Below are 11809 nucleotides of genomic sequence, written 5' to 3'. Positions count from 1 at the left end.
CTCCCCTCCCCTCCCTCCTCTCCCCTCTCCTTCTCTCTCCTCTCTACCCTCTCCTCCCTCTCCTCATCTTGATTCCATAGCTATAGGGCACCAATAGCAATGGGATTTTTCCAGTTCTGAGATTCTGTGTATTCAGGTTTCTAGATCAAAGACTCATACCTTTTTTTAAAAATGTTGAATGATTTTGTGTGTGTGTGTGTGTGTGTGTGTGTGTGTGTGTGTGTGTGTGTGTGTAAGAGTGTGGATACAAACAGGCCACGATGCTCATGTGTAGTTCAGAGAATAACCTTTGAAAACCAATTCTTTCTTTCCACCTTGTGGGCTTCAGGATTTGAACTCTCGGGTTGTCAGGCTTGCTCAGCAAGTGCCTTTGCTGAGCCATCTCACTGGCCCAAGATTCACAACATAACAGATTAGATATTGATACTTTCTGCTCATACCTTATATTCTGGATCACCTGCATCTAAGACTTAGGAAGAGCTGGCTAGAGCAGGGGAGTTGGAGTCACTTAGGGGGAGTAGGTGCTCTCAGTGGGAGCTGTTCTTATATTAGACCTGTTACTGCTGGCAAGTTGTCCTGAATAGCACTTAGTTAAATGATGGTTCACGGGAGTGGAGACTGAAGAAGTGATATGGGAAATTACAACGTAGCAAATGTTTAATCACCACCTTAGAAAACCTCTGAGGCAGTGAGTTCTTTGTGGAGATGACATTGTTACAGAACATCTCCATAGAATAATGGATGCTGTTTCCCCAAAGTGCTGGAAGTTCCCATCCCATATCTTGGAAGAAGGCAGTCAGCCATCTGACTTCTCTGAGCTTTGAGGTAGACTATTGGGAGTGAGGAGTAACATTGTGAATATAGTCAGCTGCAGTAAAGCTTAAAATTCCAGCTAGCCCGTATAAAAGACACACAATCCAGGTATTTTATTTACAAGCTGTAAGCCAGGATTGGGCAATTTATCTCACCTGGGGATTTGTGGATCTCTTTGGCAAGAAGAGCCACAGTGCTCACCAGCAGGTAGGGAGGCCCAAAGATGTCAAATGAATCAGGATGCCACCACCGCCCAAGGCATAGCCAGCTCCTGATAGTTTGTGAGGACTCTGAGGGCTGGCTGTGAGCTAGGAGGCCTCGGTGCTTTCTGAGAAGGCCTTGTTCTGAGCCCGTTTATGGGTGTCCCTACAATGTGTACCTCCTCCTGGACGCTCGCTAACCTGATGGGAAAGCTGGCAGATTCCGCTGAGGGATCATGACTCATTCTGTCTCCCTGGAGGGAAGTATAAGACAGGTGAACAGCATCATTTTTCAAAATGTACAAAATGTAATTGACACAGAGGAGCTTGTTCTGAAGCAAAGCCTTCCAGAGGCAAGCCTCCTGCCCTGCCCCAAGTGGTGGTGACACACAGCTGATGACTGTCACAGACTACAGAATAAAAGAAGTCATATAATTGTTGTGTGGCCCCAAAGCCTTTTACAAGGGAATGATAACAGGACTGAGCAGGTAGCCCTATGCCCATGACTTTGAAACAAATGTGACTTTTTAAAAAATTAGAAAATACTCCTATCATATTTATCAGGAAGATTTCAGTAGAATGAAAATACGCGTCGCATTATAAGCCTGGTTCCCTCTACAAAGAAACCAAGCTTTGAAAGCTGTCCTAGCAGCGACATAGCTTTCTTACGGACATTTGAAAGTTTCAGATGGTCTGATCTGGGAGAAAAGGGTGGACGGGAACACAAGGCTAGTTGGTACCACTCTGTGAGAACATGAGAGGTATAGGTGGCTCCAACATATGGGAAATTAAATCCTTCCAGAACTTAATGAATTCCAAATGCAGCTGCATAGCCTTTACCTGAAAAGGAGATTTTTTTTGTAGAATTACATGTCTGTCATACGAGTGCATCTCTTACAGGAGTATCTGAGTATTTTGTAACATTGTGTCTAAGGAGCTCACTCTTGGGAGAGTTATCCTTGCATTGTTATTTCTCTGAGTGCATCTCATCCAGGAATATCTGAGTGTTTTGTAACATTGTGTCTACAGAGCTCACTCTTGGGAGAGTTAGCATTGTAATTTTGCTTCTCTGGCTTGGCATTGGGGTGGTATGGCTGAAGCCACTAGACAACAGTCCCTGTCGTGGTCAGTCATGGTGAGAGACTAGGAATGGCTGAGGAAGACACGCATGCCTTGAGAAGCAGGTCTTAGGTCACCATTGGTGAGCCCCTGGGGAGTTTGCATTGTGTTGTAACCCAGAATCTCCTCAGTAAAGACCCAGTCTCAGCCACAGGTAAAAAGTAGTCCTCTTACGGTTCCTCTCTAGTTGCCCACTATCAGGCAGCCCTAGCCTGAGCTCCTGGTGATCCACTGTCCTGCAACAAGGCTGAACGATCACCGTCAGTAGGTTGGGTACCAGCTCAGTGCAATTGCAGCTTAGTTAGCATGCTGTCTTTTTCCACCAAGTCAGGGGTGCTAGGGATGTGGAATGATGGGGTTTGTGAAACCCTATAGCCGAGTTCTTTGAGAAAGACCATTCCAGTGTGTATATTCACACCTTGAAAGCTAATAGGCCTCTTCTGGGTCTTTGACCCTGAATGCAGCGAAAGCTGTTGCCATCTTCAGGTGTCTCACTGATCCCTCCTATGAGAGCTTGAAAATCTGTATGGACGCCTGGAGGACATCTGGGAACCTTGAGAAAAGGGGTTCCCAGGTTGCCATCTTCCCTTCAGTCCTCATCCCTTAATTATTTGTGGATGGCTTATTAAGTGCAGGACCCTGTAGCGGGGCAAAGTGCAGCCCCCTCCCCTTCTCAACATTCTCATTCCAGTGGGGAAGAGATCACAACACAGACAAGTGCTAAGTGGTAGCATGTGGGAAGAACGGGATGCTAAGGAAGTTAAAAGCACAAGGACCTGATGTTTGGGTGGGAAGAGGATACAATGAGCTTCCAGATTGAAAGTGCAGGGCAAGGCAAGGGCAAGGGCAAGGGCCAAGGGCCAAGGGCCAAGGGGCAAGGGGCAAGGGGCAAGGGGCAAGGGGCAAGGGGCAAGGGGAAGGGCAAGGGCAAGGGCAAGGCAAAAGCAGAGTAGGGTTCTATATGCACTGGGCCCTGATGAAGTTTAGTTAGGTGACATATTATTCTAGGCATCCCTTCGTAATGTTTGATATGTGTTTGTGTTGTTACTTAAAAGTTGCAAACAGCTTCTGGAACAAAGTGTAATGGAATTCTGTTTTTTGTAATTCTTCCTGGGCAATCTAGAACCTGAAGCATCTGTGTCGCATCGTCTGACATCCCTGCCTCCAAGGATGTGGACGAGTTGTGCTTGGAATTGATCTACTAAATGAGGTACTTAGGTGTAAAGAATCCAGAGCTTATCTAAAACATTCTCCTTTTCCTTCCTCCTCCCAATTCAGGTGATCATGGTAACAGGGGATCATCCCATCACAGCCAAAGCTATTGCCAAAAGTGTGGGTATCATTTCAGAAGGTAATGACACGGCGGAGGACATTGCTGCTCAGCTGAATATCCCTGTCAGTCAAGTCAATAACAAGTGAGTCCCCGAAAGAACTCAGACCTGACAGTTGCACCTCCGTCCTCAGTCTGTCCTGCCAAAAATCACTTTGTGAAGTTCTTGGGGGTCTCCTGCAGCAAGAAGGATTGTGGGGTTTACACTCTACCAAGTTAAATATAACAGAAAAGTAACTAGGTAATTAGGTCACTGGGCTTTCAGAGGAAACAGGAAAAGATAGAGAGCCAAAGACAGGAGTGGCTGACAAAGAGGGTCAAGGATGGGACGAGTCAATCTGAGGACAGCACACACTGGGAACAAGGAGAGTGGGTAGGAAAGAAACCAGAAGAACTTAAGAGATCAGTAGAGACTGCTGGAACCTGAGGTGAGGCCTCAGCACTTTGATCTAGCCTTTGGAAACTCCTTCCCTTAGGTCTGTTAAAGCCATTGTAGTGCATGGCTCAGAACTAAAAGACATGGAATCCCAACAGCTGGACAATATCCTCAAGTCCTATAAGGAGATTGTCTTTGCCAGGACCTCTCCTCAGCAGAAACTCATCATTGTGGAGGGATGTCAGCGACTGGTAAGGGAGCTAAGGGGCCCTGGGGAGCCTGACTGAGTCCAGCCACAAAGCCAGCAAGGGAACACATGGAATGGGTAGGAAGGTACTGGAGGGAATCCCATCTTGAACCCCGTTGATCGCCTTCAGTTTGAAAGCTCTCCGAAGGCTTAAATAGCTCACAGGAACAGAAGACAGGGCCGAGCACAGTTAAACGCAAGATGCTGGAATGGAGTTGACCTTTGGGACTAATCCTGAATCTAACACACACTTTTTTTTTCACTCTTGTCTGAATTTCACTAGGGAGCCATTGTGGCAGTGACTGGTGATGGGGTGAACGACTCCCCTGCCCTGAAGAAGGCTGACATCGGCATTGCCATGGGCATCACAGGCTCTGATGTCTCTAAGCAGGCGGCTGACATGATCCTTCTGGACGACAACTTTGCCTCCATTGTGACAGGCGTGGAGGAGGGTGAGGAGGAGGGTACCTGATGGCTGGATTTGGTCCTTTGAGTGGGGCTTAGAGTACGTTACCTTCATTACCTATGGTTACTATCCAACCTCCCAATCCTGTATGGACTGCAAGAAATTAGAAGACAAAACCTTGAACATTCCATCAGCTTGGGCTGGAGTAACATGGTTTGTCGACTACTCATCCAGCAGGTGTAAAGCCCCAGGCTTAGGTCCCAACACCACATAGAATACTTACTACCCCAGTGCTCAGATGATGGAGGAGGGAAGATCATGGGCTAAAGGTCAGTCATCCTTAGCTACACAGCAATTTTGAGGCCTGCCTGTGTAAAATGAGAGACCTTATATTGAAGGAAGAAAGAAAGAAAGAAAGAAAGAAAGAAAGAAAGAAAGAAAGAAAGAAAGAAGAAAGAAAGAGAAAGAAAGAAAGAAAGAAAGAAAGAAAGAAAGAGAAAGAAAAGGAAAGAAAAGAAAGAAAGGAAAGAAAGAAAGAAAGAAAGAAAGAAAGAAAGAAAGAAAGAAAGAGAAAGAAAGAAAGAAAAAAAAAGATTCAGCTAATACTTAAGTGTTCTTTTTAAAGACGAAGTTGGAGCATTGTTCAGATTCAAAGAGAATGCTGATTGGAACAGAGCCCCGTGAGGCTCCCCATAAGGCTGCATGCTTCAGTCCCTTATTTCTGTCTGAAGCTATCTTACTAAAACATACCAATCCACTTTATTGTATTCTGGTATGAACCTGACAGTTTGCACATTATTTTAAATCTATTTAATTCAATAAATTTTTCTGAGCGCCATTTGCAAGATGACTATACCCAGGACAGGAGACAAAGACACAAAGTCCTGCCCATGAACACCTTTCTTTGTAGTGGGGAGAGACCGACAATGAGCAAGGCAGATTTCACAGGAAGTTAAAGCAATAGGGAGAGAGAGAGAGTGAGAGAGAGAGAGTGTTAAGGGGAAGAAATGACAGCCTGTGGAAGAGTAGCCAAGGCTAGACCCAGCTATCTTGCAAGGCATAAGTGTCACTCAGAGTAGCCAAGGCCAGACTCAGGTTCATACCTTGCTTGCAAGGCAGGAGAAGCGGCACTCAGAGGGATAAGCAAGGTCACAAGTTAAAGCAGAAAAATCAGATTCAAACCCAAGCTTGGGTTCTTTCCATTCCATCTTCATCTTGCAAAGACTTTAACACTGGTATTTTCAGCCACCTCCAGGATTAACTCTGCCCAACTCTGCCCAAATTTCAGAGATCAGGTAACACTAGCCATGGTGAATCCAAGAACAAAACGTACGAAGTCTGCCCATGGCTAATAAACCATGGCTTTACTTGACAGACACACAGTTTGCAGAGAAATCACAGGCCCCCACCCCCATGTCCCCACCTCCACCCCCACCTCCACCCCACCCCCACTCCCAAGGTCTACGACTTCCCAGCGTTTTCATGGACCACCCCTTTCTAGCGATTCCTCTTCCCAGGAGTCAGTTTGTCAGAGGTGTGTGTCCTCTGGCTGTTTCTCCTCTCCAGGCCGCCTCATCTTTGACAACCTGAAGAAGTCCATCGCGTACACCCTGACCAGCAACATCCCTGAGATCACCCCCTTCCTGCTGTTCATCATCTTAAGCATCCCCTTGCCTCTGGGCACCATAACCATTCTCTGCATCGACCTGGGCACTGACATGGTGAGCGCCAGGTTTCACTCTGGGGATTCCTACGATCTGATCCGTCGAGTGTAGGAAAAAAACCCATCCTGTGACAGGACAGCTCTAGAGTGTCTTCTGAACCCCGCATACCTGTCATTCCCACCATCCATCCTCCAGGTCCCTGCTATCTCCCTGGCTTATGAATCACCTGAAAGTGACATCATGAAAAGGCTTCCACGGAACCCCAAAACGGACAATCTTGTGAACAACCGTCTTATTGGCATGGCCTATGGGCAGATTGGTGAGCCTAGGGGAGTGCAGGGGTGAAGGGGTGATGGGAGGGTGACAGTGGCGGTGGCTGGCCGTTTAGACACCTCTGTTTAGAAGTCAGGGGAACAGTGTTTCAAAAAAGAAACGAGCTTGGCTCTGGGACCAGAGAACTGTTGATCTCTGAGCTGCCCTTACAGACCAGTAGTAAAGGGGAAAACCTACATAAAGCGATAGTGCCCCTTTCCATATGTGAAGCAAGGAGTAAAGAGATAACACTCTACAGTAGCTCTGAAGTCCTTCTGACAGCTGTAGGCTCTATGCTTATATACATACCTCACACAGACACATGATTAAAGTTAAAAATGTTTCTAAAAAGAGTCTATGATCCAAAGATGACCCTGGATGGACCAAAGCAAGACCAAAATCCAGTGGGGCCAACTCTAAATCCTATAGCTCTATGATTCGTGCCAGAGGGCTTAAATAGCTCTGCTCTGCAAGCTTAACATGGTTAGAAACAAATGTCAGGATTTTGGAAGCAAGTCTCAGAGATGGCAAGATCAGGTCACCAATGACAAGAATCTTCGTCACTATGCAGAGACACGCTAACCAGCTATGATCTGCCTTTTGGGGCCATTCTCTGAACAGACTCTCCTCCCTGACGACTCTGTCTCTCACAGGGATGATACAGGCTCTGGCTGGATTTTTCACCTATTTTGTGATCCTGGCGGAGAATGGTTTTAAGCCTCTTGATCTTCTGGGTATCCGTCTATACTGGGATGATACACAGTTAAATGACCTAGAGGACAGCTATGGGCAGCAGTGGGTAAGTGAAAAGGGTAGGATTTGGATCAGAACTAGTCAGACTGAGGGAGTCTCCCAAGTGTGGCAGTATAATCGCAGCACTTGGGAAGCTATGGTAGGAGTGCCACAAACTGAAGGCTCAGCTAGGCAACAATAGTAACTTCAAGGTTAGCCTAGGCTATATGCTATGAGACTTTGTCTCAAAAAAATGTGTGTTCAAATCTTAGGTGTTGAAAAAAGATACTTTTTATATACACTGTGGCTTCATCCAGTTGACCACCATGAAGCAGTCAGAAGAAATCCATGCTCCCATGCTCCAGGACTCAGCGATGCCTAGAGTTCTTACCACTCACAGTACCAACACCTCCCAAAAGCTCAACTCAAGCTCTTGTTAGTTTTACATTCTACATGTCTTCCCCACAGCCAAGGTGTGGCATGATTTTGATTTATAGTAGATGAATCTATTTAAAAATAATTTTAAGCCGGGCCATGGTGGCGCATGCCTTTAACTTAGGAGGCAGAGGCAGGCAGATTTCTGAGTTCGAGGAAGTCACTTTGTAGCCTGGTCTACAAAGTGAGTTCCAGGACAGCCACAGCTGTACAGAGAAATCTTGTCTCGAAAAACCAAAAAAAAAAAAATAAAATATAAATAAATAAATAAATAATTTTACACAACAAGAACTTCTCTTAGATACTGAAGACATATAAAGTATTATAAGAATGGGTTGACAACAGTTGTCTGGCATCTCCACCATGTTGGGGTCCTGTGCAAGTCGGGCTTCACTTTCATAGCTTCATATAATGTCCTCTCAGGGCTTTTCTGCATGGACTACCTTGACACATACCTGGCCTCAGGGGCTCTCTATATCCACAGAACATTCCACACACCTTTTTCTTTTCTTCATGGCTTTAAAGCCAACATCATGTGAATGACACTTGGGACAAACCCTGTCCCCCTTGAATGTCATTTGCAGCAGCTTCTGTTACTGCCTTTTAGAAGCAGGAAATTCCCTAGGCCTTTTCCTTCTGCAGGGTGGATGCTTGGCTTCCTTGCGAGGTCTCACCCTGAGGGCACCCCTGCCTCTGTCCAGATGTAGGTCAGGTCTCTCCTCAATCTCCTTATGCCTCTCAGCTCAAGCCTTGGAGGCCAACATTAAACTTCCTGGTGTTCCTTTTCTCCTCAAGCTGTACATTTTCTATTTCTCTTTTTTTCCCACTTGCTCTTTTTCATTGTTGACTTACATAAGAGTAATTACTAATAATTACTAATAAAGTCAATATTAGGCTATCTTGAAATCTCCCCTGCCTAAGGAATTGGTCTGTTACTTTTAAATTTAGTTCTTAGGATGAGGGCAGAAAACAGCCACCAAAATATCACAAGAACGAACTGTGGTCCAGTGGCCTTCTTCTCTCAGTCCCCTTGACCTGGGCATCCATGATCTACATAGGTTTTGACCCACTACTGTCTTCCAAACTTCTGCTCAATTGGCCCAATAAGCTCTGCTTGCAGCATTCAATCACGTTTCTAGTCCAAAGTGCCAAAATTTTTCTTTCCTTTTGCCTCCACGAAAACCACATGGTCAGGTCTAACACAGCAATATCAACTTCCGTTTCAGTCACATTTCTCTTCTTTTTCTTTTCTTTTTTTCTTTTATGTTTATTTTATGTGTGGTTTTGCTTGTGTGGCCCACAGAGGTCAGAAGAGGTCATTGTATCTCCTGGAACGGAGTTAAGCATGGTTGTGAACGGTCACATGGGTTCTGGGAACTGAACTGCAGGAGCAACAACTGCTCCTAACCACTGAGTCATCTATTCGGCCCCTCAGTCATTTTTCCATTGATGTGATAAAACACCATGACCAAGAAAACTTAAAAGAAAAGAAAAGAAAAGAAAAGAAAAGAAAAGAAAAGAAAAGAAAAGAAAAGAAAAGAAAAGAAAAAGAAAAGAAAAGAAAAGTTTATTCTAGGCTTACAGTTCTAGGGGGTTAGAGTTCATGATGGCAGAGCTGTGAGCTTCCCCACCCAGAAAGTGTACTACTTACAGTTTTAAAGTAATAGTTCCTTATCTTTAAAAAAAACTTTCATTAATCCTACTTATCACAACCTATATTAGAAACTGACCCAAGACCTTGGGATATGACAGGAAACCAAAATGATCAAGTCATGAGCTCCTTCCCATGTAGACCAAGGATGGCCTCTAAGTCGATACCTACCTCTTGCTTCTGCCTCTCAAAGGCTGATTAAAGGTGTGGTCCACCACACTCAGCCTATAAACCATGGGTCTTGTGGAGCTTACTCTAGTTATGGGAGGAAAGAGGGGTGTGTGTGTGTGTGTGTGTGTGTGTGTGTGTGTGTGTGTAACACATCAGGTTAACAGATTTTAAGTAAGTCCAAGGGAGACCTGAAAATATTGAAATTGAGATACTGGAGTGAGATAGAAGGATAAACATGGAAGACAAATATGCCTGAAATTTAAATTGCAGAAAATCTCTAGGTGTTGTTGGAAAGGGTGTAGGATAATATCTAATGCCTGGCTGTGCAGGCAAGCTGCCTACGTAGAGTTGTGGAGGAGAACAGAATTAGAGGGGATAAAAAACCTGGGGAGCCATGGCAATGGAAGATTATTCATAAATATAAAAAGTAGATCTCAAAAGAGAGAGAGAGAGAGAGGCCCAGAGAAGGAGTAAAGAAACGGCGAGCCAGACTCTAAAGTCTCTAAGCAATGGCAGGGACTGGCACAGACGGTGGTGCAGAGCTGGCGGGCACACAAATATGCTGGCTAGCCTTGGCCTTGGTTCTATGTTTGGCTCAACAAGTTTTCGTCTGTTTGTTTTGTTTGCTTGTTTGTCTGAGACAATGTTTTACTAGGCAGAGCAGACTAGTTTTGAATGCAGAGGTCTACCTGCCTCTGCCTCCCAGATGCTGGGATTTCAGGGGTACACCACCTTAACCTTCGTTTTCTAATCATTGAAGGCTTTTTCTATCCAAATACAACTTGAGATACATCCCAAGTGGTTTTATAGTTAGTAGCTTAATAGTGTGCAAACCTACCTACTAATTTCTTATTGTCTATATTTAGAAACATGTTGTTTTGTTTTAGATGTGGGGGTCTTTCCTCCAGCTTTTCCCCCAGGGTAATTTAGATGCACCTCTTCTGTGTTCCTACAGCATTCTTGGCTCCTCTGTTGTAACTTATCTATTGCATTGGCATTGTTAGCATAGTTAGGCCTCCTACCAGATTCTAAGTCCCTTACATATATACAATATAAAGGAGAGAACCAAGAGATGAATGAGAGAGTTCTACTGGGCCTTGAACGAGCTAGGCAAGCACTCTACAACTGAGCCGCAGCCTCGGGCTTCTGTCTACCATTCTTCTCCCCCCTCTGTATTCATATTGCCCTCTGGCTCTCCCTTCCTTTCTGACTTAAGATCTCTGGACTCTGCTGGCCTAAGTCCACTTTCTTTTAATCATATTCCTAATTTATTAAGAACTTACTGAGGTGTGCTACATAATACTTAATAGGCAAAGTATGGTGAAGGGATCCAGAGAACTTTGAGTCAGGTAGGGAAAATGCACAAACATTATAAGAAAGACAGCTATGTGCACAGCGCTAGAGGCATCCAGAGAATGCAAGGCTCAGACTCTGGGTCCTGAAAGACAAAAAAGACAAGGAACTCTTGGATAGATCTAAACTTCTTTCTGACCCAGATGCCACTTTTTTTCTCATCCTACCCCCAGACCTATGAGCAGCGGAAGGTGGTGGAATTCACATGCCAAACGGCCTTCTTCATCAGTATCGTGATTGTGCAGTGGGCTGACCTCATCATCTGCAAGACACGCAGAAATTCACTCTTCAAGCAGGGCATGAAGTGTGTGTCCACGAATAGCTACCAAATCCCTCCCCGATGCCCCCCCCCACATGCTTGAACACGCCCTTTCCTCGACTTCTCTTCCTGTGTCTATTACACTCATCACTCTGTCTTTCCAGAAACAAAATCCTAATATTTGGACTCCTTGAGGAGACAGTCCTGGCAGCTTTCCTGTCCTACGTTCCGGGCATGGATGTGTCCCTGCGGATGTACCCACTCAAGTGAGTAAGGGAAGGGGTGCCAGCTCAGGGAGGAAGGACATTTGGGAAGAAGTGGGAGAAAATATGTGTTTGAAAAGGACAATCGCCAGGTAGGGACTGCCAGATTAGTGGAGCTACCCTCAGGGACTTGCGAGGTCCTTTCACACTCAAATACACGGCCTTTATTTAGGGAGGTATCGGAGACTATGTCAGGAGATCACAAGCTGCTGGACTTGCATATTCAGCAGACTTAGCAGTGTTTAATTGAGTGGAATTTTATGACGGCATCTGACAGAGCTGGGCAAGGATACATGATTCTCGGTCCTAATATAATCATGGCAATAGTCTAATTTACCAGGTGGCACATACCTGTAATCCTAGGAGACAGAAACAGAGGCATCAGAAATTCAAGGATATTCTTGGTGACATTGTACATTTGAAGGCCAATCTGAGATAGAAACCCTGTTTCAAAACAAAGAGCCAAATTTATAGCTAG

The 11809-nt window shown here is 45.1% G+C and overlaps 1 protein-coding gene across 1 annotated transcript in view; it reads left to right on the top strand.

Moving 5' to 3' along the window:
• The window catches only part of LOC110291780 (sodium/potassium-transporting ATPase subunit alpha-4), a 35224-nt gene that overhangs the window by 19386 nt on the left and 4029 nt on the right, over window positions 1-11809 (top strand). The window contains exons 14-21 of the mRNA XM_021159049.1: window positions 3411-3547; window positions 3939-4089; window positions 4369-4537; window positions 6058-6212; window positions 6351-6474; window positions 7121-7266; window positions 10983-11113; window positions 11233-11334. Of these exons, the coding sequence (XP_021014708.1) occupies window positions 3411-3547; window positions 3939-4089; window positions 4369-4537; window positions 6058-6212; window positions 6351-6474; window positions 7121-7266; window positions 10983-11113; window positions 11233-11334 (1115 nt within the window). The remainder of the gene's footprint in view (window positions 1-3410; window positions 3548-3938; window positions 4090-4368; window positions 4538-6057; window positions 6213-6350; window positions 6475-7120; window positions 7267-10982; window positions 11114-11232; window positions 11335-11809) is intronic.

This window comes from Mus caroli, chromosome 1 (assembly GCF_900094665.2).
Source record: "Mus caroli chromosome 1, CAROLI_EIJ_v1.1, whole genome shotgun sequence".
Classification (NCBI taxonomy): Eukaryota; Metazoa; Chordata; class Mammalia; order Rodentia; family Muridae; genus Mus; species Mus caroli.
Note: the sequence above shows the minus strand (reverse complement) of the source record. Positions and strands in the feature narration are given on the sequence as shown.